This window comes from Heterodontus francisci, chromosome 2 (assembly GCF_036365525.1).
Source record: "Heterodontus francisci isolate sHetFra1 chromosome 2, sHetFra1.hap1, whole genome shotgun sequence".
NCBI classification, from domain to species: domain Eukaryota; kingdom Metazoa; phylum Chordata; class Chondrichthyes; order Heterodontiformes; family Heterodontidae; genus Heterodontus; species Heterodontus francisci.
In genome coordinates, this window is record NC_090372.1 from 182,487,521 (window position 1) to 182,508,251 (window position 20,731).

The following is a 20,731-nucleotide window of genomic DNA, read 5'->3' on the forward strand; positions in this document are numbered from 1 at the left end:
CCGAGCGCGTCTACCCTGAGGCACAGTGTGGCTTTCGTGCAGAGAGATCGACTATTGACATGCTGTTCTCCCTTCGTCAGATACAGGAGAAATGCCGTGAACAACAGATGCCCCTCTACATTGCTTTCATTGAACTCACCAAAGCCTTTGACCTCGTCAGCAGACGTGGACTCTTCAGACTACTAGAAAAGATCGGATGTCCACCAAAGCTACTAAGTATCATCACCTCATTCCATGACAATATGAAAGGCACAATTCAACATGGTGGCTCCTCATCAGAGCCCTTTCCTATCCTGAGTGGTGTGAAACAGGGCTGTGTTCTCGCACCCACACTTTTTGGGATTTTCTTCTCCCTGCTGCTTTCACATGCGTTCAAATCCTCTGAAGAAGGAATTTTCCTCCACACAAGATCAGGGGGCAGGTTGTTCAACCTTGCCCGTCTAAGAGCGAAGTCCAAAGTACGGAAAGTCCTCATCAGAGAACTCCTCTTTGCTGACGATGCTGCTTTAACATCTCACACTGAAGAATGCCTGCAGAGTCTCATCGACAGGTTTGCGTCTGCCTGCAATGAATTTGGCCTAACCATCAGCCTCAAGAAAACGAACATCATGGGGCAGGATGTCAGAAATGCTCCATCCATCAATATTGGCGACCACGCTCTGGAAGTGGTTCAAGAGTTCACCTACCTAGGCTCAACTATCACCAGTAACCTGTCTCTAGATGCAGAAATCAACAAGCGCATGGGTAAGGCTTCCACTGCTATGTTCAGACTGGCCAAGAGAGTGTGGGAAAATGGCGCACTGACACGGAACACAAAAGTCCGAGTGTATCAGGCCTGTGTCCTCAGTACCTTGCTCTACGGCAGCGAGGCCTGGACAACGTATGCCAGCCAAGAGCGACGTCTCAATTCATTCCATCTTCGCTGCCTTCGGAGAATACTTGGCATCAGGTGGCAGGACTATATCTCCAACACAAGTCCTTGAAGCGGCCAACACCCCCAGCTTATACACACTACTGAGTCAGCGGCGCTTGAGATGGCTTGGCCATGTGAGCCGCATGGAAGATGGCAGGATCCCCAAAGACACATTGTACAGCGAGCTCGCCACTGGTATCAGACCCACCGGCCGTCCATGTCTCTGTTATAAAGACGTCTGCAAACGCGACATGAAATCGTGTGACATTGATCACAAGTCGTGGGAGTCAGTTGCCAGCATTCGCCAGAGCTGGCGGGCAGCCATAAAGACAGGGCTAAATTGTGGCGAGTCGAAGAGACTTAGTAGTTGGCAGGAAAAAAGACAGAGGCGCAAGGGGAGAGCCAACTGTGCAACAGCCCCAACAAACAAATTTCTCTGCAGCACCTGTGGAAGAGCCTGTCACTCCAGAATTGGCCTTTATAGCCACTCCAGGCGCTGCTTCACAAACCACTGACCACCTCCAGGCGCGTATCCATTGTCTCTCGAGATAAGGAGGCCCAAAAGAAAAAAAAGAACATTGAAAGAAGTACAAGTAAATCACTGCTTCACCTGAAAGGAGTGTTTGGGGCCTGGGATAGTGAGGAGAGAGGAGGTAAATGGGCAGGTATTACACCTCCTGCGATTGCAGGGGAAGGTGCCATGGGACGGGGATGAGGTGGTGGGGGTAATGGAGGAGTGGACCAGGGTGTTGCGGAGGGAACGATCCCTTCGGAATGCTGACAGGGGAAGGGAGGGGAAGATGCGACTGGTAGTGGCATCACGCTGGAGGTGGCGGAAAATGATCCTTTGGATATGGAGGCTGATGGGGTGAAAAGTGAGGACAAGACTACTTTGTGTCTGTCTTCACTGAGGAAGATACAAGAAATCTCCCAGAATTAGAGATCCAACGGATTAGGAAGAATGAGGAATTGAAAGAAATTAGTATTAGTAAGATGATTGTATTGGAGAAATTCATGGGGCTGAATGTTGATAAGTCCCCAGGACCTGACATTCTACATCCCAGAATGTTGGAAGAGTTAGCTATGGAGATAGTGGATGCATTGGTGATCATATTCCAAAATTCTATAGATTCTGGAACGGTTCCTGCAGATTGGAAGGTAGCAAATGTCACCCGACTATTTAAGGGTGGGAGAGAAAAAATGGGGAATTACAGACCTGTTAGCCTTACATCAGTCGTTGAGAAAATGCTAGAATCTATTCTAAAGGATGTGATAAATGGACACTTAAATAATAATGATCTGATTGGGCATAGTCAACATGGATTTACGAATGGGAAATCATGTTTGACAGACCTGTTGGAGTTTTTCCTGAGGATGTTACTAACAATATTGGTAAAGGGGAGTTGGTGGACGTGGTATACTTGGATTTTCACAAGCTTTTGTGAAAGTTCCCCACAGCAGGTTGGTTAGCAAAATTAAAGCACATGGGATAAGAGGTAATATACTGGCACAGATTAAGGATTGGTTAACAGGCAGAAAGCAGAGAATAATAAACGGGTCATTCTCGCGTTGACAGGCTGTGACTAGTGGGGTACCGCAGGGATCAGTGCTTGGGGCCCTAGCTGTTCACAATATATAGCAATGATTTGGATGTGGCGACCAAATGCAATATTTCCAAGTGCACGGATGACACAAAACTAGGTGGGAATGTGTTGTGAGGAAGTTGCAAAGTGGCTTCAAGGGGATTTGGACAGACTTAGTGAGTGGTCAAGTACGTGGCAGATGGAATATAATGTGGAAAAATGTGAGGTGATCCACTTTGGTAGGAGGAACAGATGTGCAGAGTATTTCTTATATGGCAAGAGATCAGAAAGTGTAGATGTACAAAGGAACCTGGGTGTCCTTGTCAATAAGTCACTGAAAGCTAACATGCAGGTGCAGCAAGCAATTAAGAAGGCTAATGGTATGTTGACCTTCATTGCAAGAGGATGAGAGTACAGGAGTAGAGAAGTCTTGCTTCAATTGTATAGAACCTTGGTTAGACTGCACCTGGAGCACTATGTGCAGTTTTGGTCCCCTTACCTTAGGAAGGATATTATTGCCATAGAGGGAGATTAACGAAGGTTCACCAGATCTGTGCCCGGGATGGCGGGACTGTCCTATGAAGAGAGATTGGGGAAACTGGGCCTGTATTCTCTAGAGTTTCGAAGAATGAGAGGTGATCTCATTGAAACCTACAAAATACTTAAAGGGATAGACAGGGTAGATGCAGATAAGATGTTTCCCCTGGTTGGGGAATCTCGAACCAAGGAACACAATTTAAAAATAAAGGGGAAGCCACTTAGGACAGAGATGAGGAGAAATTTCTTTGCTCAGTGGTGAAGTGGGACCAGCAGGGCAACATTAGTAGATTATTTAGCATTAGGATACGTTAACAGTCTTAGAAGGAAGATGGAAGCACTGTAGTTGTGGGGAACCAGGGCATGATGGGATGCATGGCAATGGTTATGGGAAGCTGTACAACTCAGAAGTTTAATTGCCTTACATCTGTGTAAACATGTTGTCCTTGAGATAAGGATGCGACTGCAGGAGGCACAGGATATTATAAACTGTGAAAACACCAAGTCTCAAGGATGGGGAGAGGACGACATGGGGATGATTAGTGAGACAAAACTTTATTGATCAAGCTGCAGCTTTGGAATATGTCAGGGGGGTAGTGGGGACAATGAGTAATGGTGATTGTGTTCTATAAATGTAAGTTTTGAATTTGATTTCATTGAGAAACTGTTTGGCTGACCAGAGTGTTTTTCCCACTGTAGAGTGTTTGAATAAACCTTTGGTTACTTCAATCCTGTGGACTCGAGACAATTTATTTTCTCCACAACAGCGAGTTGTGAATCTTTGGAATTCTCTATCCCAGAGGGCTGTGGAAGCTCAGTTGAGTATGTTTAAAGCAGAGATTGACAGATTTCTAAATACCAATGATATAAAAGGGATATGGGATAGTGTGGGGAAAAAGGCATTGAAGTGGACGATCAGCCATGAGTGTTGAATGGCAGGGCAGGCTCGATAAGCTGAATGGCCTACTCCTGTTCCTATGTTCTAAGACCCAATTTCTAGACCACAATACCATATCATCCACATTTTTGCTACGTGCACATATGCTCAGAACAGGGTCAATGCCATGGAAGCATTTTTGAAAAATGGATTATTCCTGAAATAGCTGTTTCCTCTATTGAAAAATCACAATTAACCAGCAAAATGATCATTTTTTTCGGAACTCAATTTTATCTGACCCATTAATCATTTTAAGAACACATATGTAAGCTAGCAAACATCTGTGTACAACAGAAAACTCTTGAAACAAAATGAATATGGCAGCAAAATGCAGATCCAAAGACAAGTATCAATATTTTTATAAAGTCATTTATTTAATAAATAACTCAAGTAAAGTGTACGGAAATAGTGAAAACATTGTTAAAATAAAAAGGCACTTTAAATCAAGAATGTGATCAGAGTGAAATAGATCACAACTTGGGACAGAATTAATACGAACAGCTGTATTTAGTATGCATCCAAGTTACCATTTGCTTGCACCTTATTAGTTCTAATAGCCACTAAACATAAGGGACCTTTGAGCTTGTGCACTGATCTAAGAGAACCTGCTTAGAAATGGAAGTGATGGCCATGTGCGCTGATTAAAAAAAATTGAAAACTAGTGGTTGCTACAAAATACTTACATTACAATGTTTGCACAATTACATAAAAAAGGCTTGCATCTAATTTCAAAAGACTTACTGTTTGATCTGTCATGATTTGGCAAAACAATTTACAATTAAATAAAGTTGTCCACATTTGGCAGCGTAGTGTATGCATAATGCCAAATATATTTCTGCTACATGTTTAACACAATTGCAAAATGCTTCAAAAATAAACAGCATGTATTTTTGCTCAATTACCCGAATCTAAAGGGTGCTCAACAGTGAAGTGGATGTGGGTTTTACAAGTCGCAATATGACCATCAGTTTCTAGTGATTACCGAAAGAGATATTTTGGACTTCTACAGAAGTCTCATGGGCACCTGTGTAAATGACTGTACAGTTTATTCCAAATCATTTCCTTTGGCACGTTAAATGAAGGCAATTCGTTTGCTCTTTTCAAATGTTTCACCTGGTTTAAAATATTGTTGAGACAATTTACATCGGAACTTTGGACAGCCAAAATCCTGGAAAAAAATCTTTAAAAAATTAAGAAGCTGTATATCATTGAAACAATCATATTCCATTCTAAAGCTGGTCGTTGCACCCTCTTCAAACTAAAACATTTTTTAAAATGCAACCGATTTTTTTTTTTACATGTACTGTACACATTTCAAAATCTGCATTGAAAAACTTACATTATTGGTTAGTAAATCACTGTGATGTGATCTAAAGCTAAATTGTGACTACAAAAAACCCAAATCCCATTATTCAGAGTTTTAATAAAATAAAAAGGAACCCTCACAAAAATGCACAAAATCCATCATTTCCCCTCATATTTTGGGTTGACAATAGTCGTCACAGCACTCTTGTAGATTGGATTTTCACCCTGAGGAGGAAAAAGAAAGTGTAAAATGAATTTTGAATAGAACAAAACAGGCAAAACAGTGCTCCATTTGATTGGTAAGATTTACTCATATCTTTTAGCACTGTTATAATCTTGATGAAAGAGCCATATTGTATTACTTTACCAGATTAACCCAGTGATGACATAGTATTTTCACTATCTTGTAGTGAATCACAGGGGACTTTATCAATTTACATATGCAAATACATAGGAACATTGAAGCAGGAGTAGGCCATTCAGCCTGTCGAGCCTGTTCCACCGTTCAATTAGATCATGATGATCACCTACCTCAATGCCACTTTCCTGCGCTATCCCCAAATCCCTTTATGTCATTAGTACCTGGATATCAATTGATTTCTGTCTTGAACATGCTCAATGATTGAGCTTCCACAGCACTCTGGGGTAGAGAATTCCAAAGATTCAACAACTTCTGAGTGAAGAAATTCCACCTCATCAGTCTTAAATGACCTACCCCTTATTCTGAGACTATGTTCCCTGGTTCCAGCCTCACTAGCCAGGGGAAACATCCCATCTACATCCACCCTGTCACGACATGTAAGAATTTTGTAAGTTTCAATGAGATCACCTCTCATTCTTCGAAACTCTAGAGAATACAAAGGCAAGACTTGGAAGTTTAAATTAACGAAATTAAAAATGGTTTAGGCAAGAACTAATGCTACTTCTTTTCTCACAACTTCCTATTGTTCCTGTTTGGAGTCTACGGTACATAACTGCCACTTTAACACTGCCCTGCGTTTCATCTGGATTCCAGTAGGACCGGCATCAGTGAGCGAACTGTATGCATTTATACATGAGGAGAAACATTGACTTTACTGTACTCGGATGAAAGAGCTAACAAACAGCAAATTCCCAGAATCTAAACTAAAGGAGCATCAGTGTAAAAGCATGTCATAAGTAGTCCTTTAATAGTCTGGGCCTACAGATCTGCAGAAGATGTTAGTAAGGCGGCTCAAATTCAAATAACTGGAAAACTAGCAAATGTACCATAATTTTTAATGGGTCCAAAAAGGTTTCTTCAAGAATCCACAGGACAATATTCCCCCTTCCTTGCACATTGTTGAGAATTTTAGACCAACAATCACAAAATTCATAGCAACATATGAAGAGGAATAGGCCATTCAGCTGATTAAGTCTGTTTTAGGCACAGTAGCCACATTGAGTTAATCCCAAATTCCTGCTTTTTCTCCACATTCTTTAATGTCTTACCACTCTAGTATCTACCTCAAATAGCTTTGCAACTAAAGCCTTCTAGGGCAGTGAATTTCTCTTTCTTATAATCCTTTGCATGAAGATGATTTCCTGAATTTAACTGGTTTAGCTCAAATTCTGAGATTAGGCCATTTTGTTCTAGATCCTCCTAGTAGAGGGAATTTTTCTTCATTATCCTAATTCCTTCATTATTGCAAACATCTTCGTATGGGAATATATGGGAAATCAAATAGAGTTATGGGGAAAGGCATAATGGGCTGAACTGGCTTCCTTCTCTGCCATGATTCTATATCGCCTCTTAACCTCACCTCCATGGAATATAACTAAAATTTACCACTGCTCATCCAAATTCAGTCCCTTCATCTCAGGTATCACCCAGTGAATTGCTACTGGTCCTTCCCCAATAAGGGCGGCACAGTGGCGCAGTGGTTAGCACCGCAGCCTCACAGCTCCAGGGACCCGGGTTCGATTCCTGGTACTGCCTGTGTGGAGTTTGCAAGTTCTCCCTGTGTCTGCGTGGGTTTTCTCCGGGTGCTCCGGTTTCCTCCCACAAGCCAAAAGACTTGCAGGTTGATAGGTAAATTGGCCATTATAAATTGTCACTAGTATAGGTAGGTGGTAGGGAAATATAGGGACAGGTGGAGATGTTTGGTAGGAATATGGGATTAGTGTTCTTTTGGGCCTCCTTATCTCGAGAGACAATGGATACGCGCCTGGAGGTGGTCAGTGGTTTGTGAAGCAGCGCCTGGAGTGGCTATAAAGGCCAATTCTGGAGTGACAGGCTCTTCCACAGGTGCTGCAGAGAAATTTGTTTGTTGGGGCTGTTGCACAGTTGGCTCTCCCCTTGCGCCTCTGTCTTTTTTCCTGCCAACTACTAAGTCTCTTCGACTCGCCACAATTTAGCCCTGTCTTTATGGCTGCCCGCCAGCTCTGGCGAATGCTGGCAACTGACTCCCACGACTTGTGATCAATGTCACACGATTTCATGTCGCGTTTGCAGACGTCTTTATAACGGAGACATGGACGGCCGGTGGGTCTGATACCAGTGGCGAGCTCGCTGTACAATGTGTCTTTGGGGATCCTGCCATCTTCCATGCGGCTCACATGGCCAAGCCATCTCAAGCGCCGCTGACTCAGTAGTGTGTATAAGCTGGGGATGTTGGCCGCTTCAAGGACTTCTGTGTTGGAGATATAGTCCTGCCACCTGATGCCAAGTATTCTCCGAAGGCAGCGAAGATGGAATGAATTGAGACGTCGCTCTTGGCTGGCATACGTTGTCCAGGCCTCGCTGCCGTAGAGCAAGGTACTGAGGACACAGGCCTGATACACTCGGACTTTTGTGTTCCGTGTCAGTGCGCCATTTTCCCACACTGGGTGGTTGATGTTCGGCACAGACTCGGTGGGCCGAAGGGCCTGTTTCAGTGCTGTATCTCTAATCTAATCTAATCTAAAAAACTATTTCCTTTCTATAGTGGGATACCCAAAACACTAAGAATCTGAAATTCAATTAGCTTTAAAGTAAACCCAGTTAGTTTGGAGAGAAAGAATCATGATTCAATTTCTTCAATTCCCTTAAAAATTCCAGACCCCAGAAAATAGATAAGGTCACATATTTACATAGCCAGGAACAACAGACATGAACGCTGTTCTCAATTACTTGCATGTCCTATATACTCATTTAGAGCAGACTGATTGACTGGTATTGTTTTGTCTGTGTGTTTTTTGGAACGGTAGTATGAGAAAATACTGGTTCTTCGAGGATACCAGACATACTAATCCCACTAGTACAGGTGATGCCCACAGGACCACCAATTTAAGCAGAATGAATATTCCATTTCAGAATAGCTCAACATAGAGAATGAAATTCTTTTGTTGGCCAACTGCCACCCCCTCAGCACAACACTCCCCCTGCCCTGGCCCCCCACCACCACCGGTGACAGTGGACAGATTTTGTTGTGTGACTTCCAGTGGTAAGATTTGCTAGACTGATTAAATAAATTCTTAGCAACTTGGATATTTTGTCCCAGTAACAACAACCGAATATTGTACACATTCATGTCAAGTAAGTTAGATTCACAGATTTCCAAAAATACAAATTATGATATGTAGCAATCTGATTTTTTTAAAAATTCTTTGATGGGATGTGGGTGCCAGTGACATTTGTTGCTCATCCCTAATTGCCCTTGAACTGCTAGGCTTGCTAGGCCACTTCAGAGGGCAGTTAAGAGTAAACCACATTGCTGTGGGTCTGGAGTCACATGTAGGCCAGACCAGGTTTGGACAGCTGATTTCCTTCCCTGAAGGACATTTGTGAGTTTAGTTTGTTTAGTTTAGAGATACAGCACTGAAAACAGGCCCTTCGGCCCACCGAGTCTGTGCCGACCATCAACCACCCATTTATACTAATCCTACACTAATCCCATTTTCCTACCACATCCCCACCTGTCCCTATATATTTCCCTACCACCTACCTATACTAGGGGCAATTTGTAATGGCCAATTAACCTATCAACCTGCAAGTCTTTGGCGTGTGGGAGGAAACCGGAGCACCCGGAGGAAACCCACGCAGACACAGGGAGAACTTGCAAACTCCGCACAGGCAGTACCCAGAATCGAACCCGGGTCCCTGGAGCTGTGAGGCTGCGGTGCTAACCACTGTGCCACTGTGAATCAAATGTTTTTTTTTAAGACAATCAATAATAGTAATGGTGTCATGAAACTGATACTAGATTTCAATTCCAAATTTTTAATAACTGAATTTATTAAATTTAAATTTCACCGGCTGCCATGGTGGGATCTGAACCTGTGCCCCACAGCATTAGCCTGGGCCTTTGGATGACTAGCCCAGTGACATTCACCACCATCTCCCCCTTGAAAATTAAAAGTAATAATTCAAATCCAAAATATATAGACACATGGGATATAAATTTTCAAACAATATTAGATACACATTTTGAATACTTCATACAACTGAATTAACTTTAATTCACAACACAAGAAGTTAGCTTTCTATGTAAATTTCTAAATTTTAAAAGCACTCGAGCCAGAAATGACACGTGGGATCTCAAGCAACAGGAAATATGATAGCTAGTGCAGACAGGCTGGATTGATAGTGTATGCTACCAGCTTGCATTTATAAAGCACTATTAATGTAGAGAATTATTTCAATGCAATTCAGAGGCATGGATAAAAAAGTGGCTGACGAGCCAAAGGAGGGGCAATCAAAAGCTTGGTCAGACAAAAGGTTTTAAGGTGAATCAGGAAAAGAGGGAGGTAAAGAGCTTTATGGAGGGAACTCTAAAGCATTGACCTAGGTTTTTGGATGCACAGCCACCAATTGTGGGGTGAGGGGCAAAGCGAGAGGAAGCACAAGAGGCCAGAGTCACAGAAACACAGTGCGAGGTGAGGATTAGAGGTTACAGAGGGAGTATGTAACTTGAACAGGAATATGTGATTTTTAAATCTGTGGTGTTGGAGACTAAGATCCAATGCACATTAATGAACAGAGGGGTAATGGTCAAGAAGGGCATTGTTCAGGATCAGAGATGACCAGTGACCACACTTCAGAAGTACTTAATTTGCTGCACGACATTTTGGGATGCCCAGACTCATGAAAGGCACTGTATAAATGCAAATCTTTCTTCAACGGAGCTTTGAAAGAGTTGAAGCTTGTGGAGGATGTGGGGCCAGCTAGGAGAGCATGGGAACAGTAAAGTGTGGAAGTGACAAGAGAATGGATGAAGGTTTCAGAAGCAGATGGGCTGAGGTAGAGGCAAAAGGTTGAAGCTGTCAATCTTTGTGATAGAGAGGATTTTTTTTTTTTTTTATTCATTCATGGGATTTGGCTGCCGTTGGCCAGGCCAGCATTTTATTGCCCATCCCTAATTGCCCTCGAGAAGGTGGTGGTGAGCAGCCTTCTTGAACCGCTGCAGTCCATCTGGGGTAGGTACACCCACAGTGCTGTTAGGAAGGGAGTTCCAGGATTTTGACCCAGCGACAGCGAAGAAAAGGCGATATAGTTCCAAGTCAGGATGGTGTGTGAATTGGAGGGGAACTTGCAGGTGGTGGTGTTCCCATGAGTCTGCTGCCCTTGTCCTTCTAGTTGGTAGAGGTTGTGGGTTTGGAAGGTGCTGTCTAAGGAACCTTGGTGCATTGCTGCAGTGCATCTTGTAGATGGTACACACTACTGCCACAGTGCGTCAGTGGTGGAGGGAGTGAATGTTTGTGGGTGGGGTGCCAATCAAGTGGGCTGCTTTGTCCTGGATGGTGTCGAGCTTCTTGAGTGTGGTTGGAGCTGCACCCATCCAGGCAAGTGGAGAGTATTCCATCACACTCCTGACTTGTGCCTTGCAGATTGTGGACAGGCTTTGTGGAGTCAGGTGGTGAGCTACTCGCCGCAGGATTCCTAGTCTTTGACCTGCTCTTGTAGCCACGGTATTTATATGGCTACTTCAGTTCAGTTTCTGGTCAATGGTAGCCCCCAAGATGTTGATACTGGGGGATTCAGCGATGGTAATGCCATTGAATGTCAAGGGGAGATGGTTAGATTCTCTCTTGTTGGAGATGGCACGAATGTTACTTGCCACTTATCAGCCCAAGCCTGGATATTGTCCAGGTCTTGCTGCATTTCTAGACGGACTGCTTCAGTATCTGAGGAGTCATGAAAGTTGCTGAACATTGTGCAATCATCAGCGAACATCCCACTTCTGACCATATGATTGAAGGTCATTGATGAAGCAGCTGAAGATGGTTGGGCCTAGGACACGACCCTGAGGAACTCCTGCAGTGATGTCCTGGAGCCGAGATGATTGACCTCCAACAATCACAACCATTTTCCTTTGCGCTTGGTATGACTCGAGCCAGCAGAGGGCGTTCCCCCTAATTCCCATTGACTCCAGTTTTGCTAGGGCTCCTTGATGCCATACTCTGTCAAATGCAGCCTTGATGTCAAGGGCAGTCTCTCTCACCTCACCTCGTGTTCAGCTCTTTTGTCCATGTTTGTACCAAGGCTGTAATGAGGTCAGGAGCTGAGTGGCCCTGGTAGAACCCAAACTGAGCGTCACTGAGCAGGTTATTGCTAAGCAAGTGCCGCTTGATGGCACTGTTGATGACACCTGCCATCACTTTACTGACGATTGAGAGTAGACTGATGGAGCGGTAATTGGCCAGCTTGGATTTGTCTGCTTTTTGTGTACAGGACATACCTGAGCAATTTTCCACATTGCAGGGTAGATGCCAGTGTTGTAGCTGTACTGGAACAGCTTGGCTAGGGGTGTGGCAAGTTCTGGAGCACAGGTCTTCAGTACTATTGCTGGAATATTGTCAGGGCCCATAGCCTTTACAGTATCCAGTGCCTTTAGTCATTTCTTGATATCACGCGGAGTGAATCGAATTGGCTGAAGTCTGGCATCTGTGATGCTGGGGACTTCAGGAGGAGGCCGAGATGGGTCATCAACTTGGCACTTCTGGCTGAAGATTGTTGCAAATGCTTCAGCCTTATCTTTCGCACTGATGTGCTGGGCTGCCCCATCATTGAGGATGGGGATATTTGTGGAGCCACCTCCTCCAGTTAGTTGTTTAATTGTCCACCACCATTCACGGCTGGATGTGGCAGGACTGCAGAGCTTAGATCTGATCCGTTGGTTATGGGATCGCTTAGCTCTATCGCATGCTGCTTACACAGTTTGGCACGCAGATAGTCCTGTGTTGTAGCTTCACCAGGTTGACACCTCATTTTGAGGTATGCCTGGTGCTGCTCCTGGCATGCCCTCCTGCACTCTTCATTGAACCAGGGTTGGTCTCCTGGCTTGATGGTAATGGTAGAATGAAGGATATGCCGGGCCATGAGGATACAGATTGTGGTTGAGTACAATTCTGCTGCTGCTGCTGATGGCCCACAGCGCCTCATGGATGCCCAGTTTTGCATTGCTAGATCTGTTCGAAATCTATCCCATTTAGCACGGTGGAAGTGCCACACAACACAATGGAGGGTATCCTCAATGTGAAGGCGGGACTTTGTCTCCACAAGGACTGTGCGGTGGTCACTCCTACCAATACTGTCATGGACAGAAGCATCTGCGGCAGGCAGATTGGTGAGGACAAGGTCAAGTATGTTTTCCCCTCTTGTTGGTTCCCCCATCACCTGCCGCAGACCTAGTCTAGCAGCTATGTCCTTTACTACTCGGCCAGCTCGGTCAGTAGTGGTGCTACCGAGCCACTCTTAGTGATGGACATTGAAGTCCCCCACCCAGAGTACATTCTGTGCCCATGCCACCCGCAGTGCTTCCTCCAAGTGCTGTTCAACATGGAGGAGTACTGACTCATCAGCTGAGGGAGGGCAGTTGGTGGTAATCAGCAGGAGGTTTCCTTGTCCAGGTTTTATCTGATGCCATGAGACTTCATGGGGTCCGGAGTCGATGTTGAGGACTCCCAGGGCAACTCCCTCCCTACTGTATACCACTGTGCCACCACATCGGATGGGTCTGTTCTGCTGGTGGGTCAGGACATACCCGGGGATGGTGATGGCAGTGTCTGGGACATTGTTGGTCTGGTATGATTCCGTGAGTATGACTATTTCAGGCTGTTGCTTGACTAGTCTGTGGGACAGCTCTCCCAACTTTGGCACAAGCCCCCAGATGTTAGTAAGGAAGACTTTGCAGGGTCAACAGGGCTGGGTTTGCCGTTGTCGTTTCCAGTGCCTAGGTCGATGCCGGGTGGTCCGTCCGGTTTCATTCCTTTTTATTGACTTCGTAGTGGTTAGGTACAACTGAGTGGCTTGCTAGGCCATTTCAGAGGGCATGTAAGAGTCAACCACATTGCTGTGGGTCTGGAGTCACATGTAGGCCAGACCAGGTAAGGACAGCAGATTTCCTTCCCTAAAGGACATTAGTGATCCAGATGGGTTTTTATAACAATCGACAATGGTTTCATGGCCATCATTAGACTCGCTTTTTAATTTCTGATTTATTAATTGAATTCAAATTCCACCTTCTGCTGTGGTGGGACCCATATCCCCAGAGCAATACCCTAGGTCTCTGGGCTACTAGTCCAGTGACACTACCACTACGCCACTGCCTCCCCCAGAGTTGGAAACTCAGTTCAAAGTTGAGCAGAATGCTGAAGCTGCGAACCGTCTGGATCTGCTAGCAACAGTGGCTGGTGAAGTGGATGGAGTTGTTGGTGAGATTATGGCGTTGAGGTTCAGGACAAAGACAGGGGATTTGATATTCCTAATGTTTAGCTGGAGGAAGTTATAGCTGATCGGAGACTGGATGTCAACAAGCAGCCTGACAGCGCAGAATTTGAGCAACATGGAAATATAGAGCAGGGTGTCAATAACGTGTGGAAATGGACACGTCTTCAGAATATATCGCTAAGGGGCAACATGCAGATATGGAGGAGGCGGTGGCGGCTATGGATAGGTCCTTAGCAGTCTCTGGACTGGAAGGCTGGAAGAGAAGTCATTGCTGGAAATGTTCTGGTTACAACTGGGTAGGTAAGAGTGGGACTGAGCAAGGGCTGAACAACAGAGGAAAGATTAAACAAAAATGGAAAATGCTGGAAATACTCAGGTCAGGCAGCATCTGAAGACAGAAACTGAGTTTTCTGTTTTTGTTTCAGATTTCCAGCATCCGCAGAATTTTGCTTTTGTTCAGAGGAAAGACGTGGAGGAGGATGTAATAATTGATCATTTTGAAGGCTGCAGAGATCAAGAAGGATGAAAACAGATCATGGAACATGGTCACACAGTCACTGGGACTGTTGTTAGTGACTTTTTGTGAGCACCATTTCAGTGCTGTGGAAGGACAGAAACCTGATTGGGGAAATTCAAAAGAGGGAGCTGAAGGACAGATGGTGACAACATCTTCATGGACCTCAGAAGAGAGATTTGAAATATGGTGGTAGTTTTCAAAGACAGAAGTTGAAAGTGCTTTTTTGAAAATGGGGTGATGCCATTGGTTTTCAAATGGAGAGAGACTGTACTGGGAGGGAACTATTTACAATGCAAACCATCATGAATAAGGTGAGGACATGGTGGAAGGTGGGAGAGAAGAGACAATTGGGTTCAGGAGGTGGATCTATGGGAGCTTTGGTTTAAATGAGCAAGGGAAAGGAGAAGGTAGCAATGGAGGTAGCCAAACTAATGGTCTCCACTTTGGGACCAAAGAAGTCCACGAGCTCTATTCACTTGTTGCAGGTGAGGACTTAACCTGGAAACACACCCTGCTGCAGTCAATCTTTACTGGAAAAGGATTGACTCAAAATTGTCACTTATATCTTTGCTTTCCAGCAGCAAGTCCTCCTTTATTGGGTGGAGGGGGGGGGGGGGGGGGGGAAGGGGTGCGCTTGGTCGAGATTTTTGTAAAGGCACAATTGGGACCTTGTACACTGAAACACTAAAAACATTTTTCAGTATAGTGAATGCAAACAGACCTATTTAAATTAGAATGCAATCCTTTAAAAAGGTTGTAAGTTACATGATACCACATACACAGAATTCTGAAGTGCTTCTTAGATTAATTAAAATGAGAACTAAAATACATGGGGCCTTTCTAGCCCCACCCACATTGTGCGAATTAAAAAAAAAAATTAGGCAGGAGTAGAAGCAAAGGCAAAATTAAGCTTGCCATCCTACTCATCTCTGAATAGTATGTCAACACCAAGGTTGATACTTCTGTAAAATCTGGTGAACAAGTTGCACCTTTAAACAGAAGTCCTCACCTGCAACAAGTGAATAGAGCAATTCAAGATTTAAAGTGGTTTTCATTTAGCTTTTGCAGCTAATCAGTAACTACCTGCCTTCCCTGTGACCAATATCACCAAAAAAGAACAGCAATGGCATGATAGCACCATCACCTCCAAGTCACACAACATCTTGACTTAGACACATTGCCATTCTTTCATTGTTGCTGGGATGATATCCTAGAATTATCTAACACTATTACGACAGCACCATCACTACAGGAACTGCAGCAGCCCAAAGCGGCCCATGACTCTCTCAGGGGGACTAGGTATAGATAATACATGGGACCTTTCTAGCCCCACCCACATCGTGCAGTTTAAAGAAAAATTAGGCAGCAGTAGAAGCACAGGTAAATTGAAGCTTGCCATCCTACTCATCTCTGAATAATATGTCAACACCAAGGTTCATACTTCTGTAAAATCTGGTGAGCAAGTTGCACCTTTAAAACAGAAGTCAAAACTTTATGTATGCACTTTGAGGGAATTAAGAATAGACCTTCCCCCTCTTCTTTCAGTTTTGGTAGGTCCAAGCCCCATGCCTCTGTGGTATACCCTGCTCCTCAGTCCACCAATATTGCACTCAGATGGCTGCTTGGACAGCAATAACCTGGTGAGGGTACACGGCCCAATTTTTTTTCTCACATTTTTTGTTAATCAGGGAGATATCCAGAATGGCCGAAATTGTGATCTCTTGAATGGGAGCTCAAACAAGCCTTCCTGCTTATTGCAGCAATGTATGGGCGATGCTCAGCACAGTACATTCCAGTGTACAGCAATTTTAATGCTTATGTTCCAGATATTAAAATAGAATCACTGGTTATTGGATATGTATATGACTGGCCTTTTGTTCTAGAATGGGTTCAAATCCACACCCAGACCAAGTCTTTTTTGTTTATTAGCTGGAGTCCTGTGTTATTGGACTTATCCTATGAGATTGGCTATTCATGTAATTACAATACAAAATACCATAAGGACTTCACCAAAAAGGCTAAAAAATTAAAACAGCTTGAGCGATGAAATTTTGTCTAAAAGCCATACAAGTGTTCATAGTTAGTAATGGACACAACCCATGCTCTTAGGCACACAAGGATTTCTAATGAAGCCTCGCCATTTCTAACAAGATTTTAAAAAATGCAGTCAGCATGTTTTTAAAGAGTATATTTGCTCTTATAATGTGTATACATTAGGATAAAACTTGCTTAAATTACACAAGTTTGCATTTGATTCTTGTGTACATGTCTAATGCAATTTGAATCTGTCAAATGCCTCCATTTGCACAGCACCAACTGAAAAACCTAAATGCAGTAAATAAATTACATTTTATTTTCCCTAGTAAAGATTTGCAGTTGTTTAAAGGGCAAGTCTTCAGTTACTATAACTTGTTAAATAAGCACAAGCAGAAAAGCAAAGATGCGAAAAACATGCAAGAAGAGAAGATAATACAAACAGGATTTAGAGAGAAGCAACTTTACGCCCATAATTTGGATTCTTGAATTTGTTTATAGGACTCTTGTAAATAGGATTTTCTTGCTACAGAGAAAAGAAATATCATGAAGAATTAACAAAAAAAAAAATCAAAAAGTGATTATAGATCTGAACTTTTGCCACATATATTTATATATTTTCTCCGTGACTAACATTTTAAACTGATGAGGCAGATTTACTAAGCTTAGACAATTGTTTCAGCACAGTACATTTCAGTGTACAGCAATTTTAATGATTATGTTCCAGATATTAAAATAGAATCACTGGTTATTGGATATGTATATGACTGGCCTGTTATTCTAGAATGGGTTCAAAAAATCAATTCCTTTACAATTATGGGTCTATATGTACACACAAGTACTTGTTTGCTTTATCTGATGGTCAACTCTTTGTGCCAATTGTTAATTATGTACTTTTAAATATGACTTGAAAAAATTTCAAGAACTTATTTCCAGAGAAGTGTTTTCCACACAACTCAGTAAACATTTGTTTATAATAATGTTCAGTTAGATGAGCACACTATAATTGAGACAGGAGTGGCCTCTTCCTCATAATTTTATTTCCCAAGTCTGCTAAAATATTTGATAGTCCTAGAGATAAAATTCAGCCCAAAATAGTCAATACTACCTAATTATCTTGAAAATTTGGACTGTAATGGGAACATACAAGGTAAATTCCACTTTTCGTGCTTCCAACCACACAGGTACTGATACTACACGTTCTTCCTGCTGAGTTCAGCATTCTGCATGACAGGGAAAAGGAAGGAGAAGAAAAGAAAGGCAGGTTTCACTTGAAAGATGCCCCATGTGAGACTCTATTGATCTACTGACTGTAGCTCAGTGCTTTGGATAATCTATTTCATTACTATTTTTACTGTGACTCTAATTAACTTCCAAGTTATTCAGAATGACTGAAGTTTGGACAAGTTAAATTTATCTACAATGCAGTGGCACAATGATCTATACTTGGAGTACAGAATTATTTGTGCAAAGGAGTCACCAATTTAATAGTGTTAAGTAAACTCATCTCATCTACAGATTGAATGGACTTCACTACACGGGAGTCGTATAACATTAAGTACGTCTTTTCATTCCAATTTCAATCTAGACAGACTCCTTTGGGTACCACTGAGAAATCACAAGGGGCATTTGGGTCTTTCTTCAATAATAGAAAAGCCCTAGTGCAGATTAAACTTCTGTATAAAGTATGTCCAAACAAGTCTCCATGAGTCAGAATTTTTAACGTGGCTACAAAGATCACTCCCCTGCTCAAGTGCAAGATTCAGAACCAAGTAGCAAGGTCAGTTAGTGCAAAAAAGGGGAAACTGTACCAGGGAGAGGACAGGCTTCTGACTACACTAACTGGTCACCGGCAAATCAATTAGAAGCTATCTTATGTAAGTCTTACCATCACACTGAGTACAGACACCCATCATATAACTGATGAGGAAGCACCTTAGACTTGGAGTGATTGCTGCTGGGGGAGGGGATTAACAACTGAAGCCGAGCATAAGAATACATGCTCAGTGTCAGGGTTTCGCGCGGACCATGACGGAGTTGCAGAAAGGTAAGGAACTTCTGACGGTGCTACCACATCTTCAACTGGCGGTACCACCATTCAAATGGGGTATGTCGCATGTCCACATTATGGCAAAGAGCATGATAACAATGCACACATGCATGGTAAGGTGAGCTGTGGTGCTCACCAAGCTGCTCATGAGTCCCTGCTGCCTGTTATCCACCTACTAATGAATCAAACACAATCATCAGTTGCTCAATGACAAGCTAGAGATTCCCATGACGACGAGGGGAGGTGGGAAATAAACATGTTTCTTTGAGGCAACTAGCTCCAAGGTGATATTTCTAGCAATGGAAGTTTGGAATCAAATCAGCCTTCTGTGGCAGAGTCTGTAATCCAATACTGGACCCAGGAAGGTCCACTGCACTTTAGGGCACTGTTAATGATGGTCTAGTCAGCATTGCTTAATGATAGAAGCCTGGAAGGGTAGAACTATCACTGGGGTCTGGGATTCAGCTACTCTGTTCCCAATAACCAATAGGCCAATGACTCAGCATGTTCGAAACAGCTAACTAAAGAGAAAAAAAAATCCACATATCAGAAGTGCTCCTGTATAGACTGGTGCTGCTAGGATTGAACATAGAACATTACAGCGCAGTACAGGCCCTTCGGCCCTCGATGTTGCGCCGACCTGTGAAACCATCTGACCTACACTATTCCATTTCCATCCATATGTCTATCCAATGACCACTTAAATGCCTTTAAAGTTGGCGAGTCTACTACTGTTGCAGGCAGGGCGTTCCACGCCCCTACTACTCTCTGAGTAAAGAAACTACCTCTAACATCTGTCCTATATCTATCACCCCTCAACTTAAAGCTATGTCCCCTCGTGTTTGCCATCACCATCCGATGAAAAAGACGCTCACTATCCACCCTATCTAACCCTCTGATTATCTTATATGTCTCTATTAAGTCACCTCTCCTCCTCCTTCTCTGTAACGAAAACAACCTCAAGTCCCTCAGCCTTTCCTCGTAAGACCTTCCCTCCATACCAGGCAACATCCTAGTAAATCTCCTCTGCACCCTTTCCAAAGCTTCCACATCCTTCCTAGAATGCGGTGACCAGAACTGCACGCAATACTCCAGGTGCGGCCGCACCAGAGTTTTGTACAGCTGCAGCATGACCTCGTGGCTCCGAAACTCGATCCCCCTACTAATAAAAGCTAACACACCATATGCCTTCTTAACAGCCCTATTAACCTGGGTGGCAACTTTCAGGGATTTATGTACCTGGACACCAAGATCTCTCTGTTCATCTACACTACCAAGAATCTTCCCATTAGCCCAGTACTCTGCATTCCTGTTACTCCTTCCAAAGTGAATCACCTCACACTTTTCCGCATTAAACTCCATTTGCCATCTCAGCCCAGCTCTGCAGCCTATCTATGCCCCTCTGTAACCTACAACATCCTTCGGCACTATCCACAACTCCACCGACCTTCGTGTCATCCGCAAATTTACTAACCCACCCTTCTACACCTTCTTCCAGGTCATTTATAAAAATGACAAACAGCAGTGGCCCCAAAACAGATCCTTGCGGTACACCACTAGTAATTAAACTCCAGGATGAACATTTGCCATCAACCACCACCCTTGGTCTTCTTTCAGCTAGCCAATTTCTGATCCAAAGCACTAAATCACCTTCAATCCCATACTTCCGTATTTTCTGCAATAGCTTACCGTGGGGAACCTTATCAAACGCCTTACTGAAATCCATATACACCACATCCACAGCTTTACCCTCATCCACCTGTTTGGTCACCTTCTCAAAAAACTCAATAAGGTTTGTGAGGCACGACCCACCCTTCACAAAACCGTGCTGACTATCTCTAATGAACTTATTCTTTTCAAGATGATTATAAATCCTATCTCTTATAACCTTTTCCAACATTTTACCCACAACCGAAGTAAGGCTCACAGGTCTATAATTACCAGGGCTGTCTCTACTCCCCTTCTTGAACAAGGGGACAACACATCCTCCAGTCTTCCAGCACTATTCCTGTCGACATAAAGATCAAGGACAAAGGCTCTGCAATCTCCTCCCTGGCTTCCCAGAGAATCCTAGGATAAATCCCATCTGGCCCAGGGGACTTATCTATTTTCACACTTTCCAAAATTGCTAACACCTCCTCCTTGTGAACCTCAATCCCATCTAGCCTAGTAGTCTGTATCTCAGTA

General features: G+C 43.5%; 1 protein-coding gene across 1 annotated transcript in view; it reads right to left on the minus strand.

Annotated features, from left to right (window-relative positions):
• Window positions 1-4,323: 4,323 nt before the first annotated feature.
• The window catches only part of LOC137349188 (integrin beta-1-like), a 126,184-nt gene continuing 109,776 nt past the window's right edge, over window positions 4,324-20,731 (minus strand). The window contains exon 16 of the mRNA XM_068014616.1: window positions 4,324-5,500. Within this exon, the coding sequence (XP_067870717.1) occupies window positions 5,435-5,500 (66 nt within the window). The 3' untranslated portion in view covers window positions 4,324-5,434. The remainder of the gene's footprint in view (window positions 5,501-20,731) is intronic.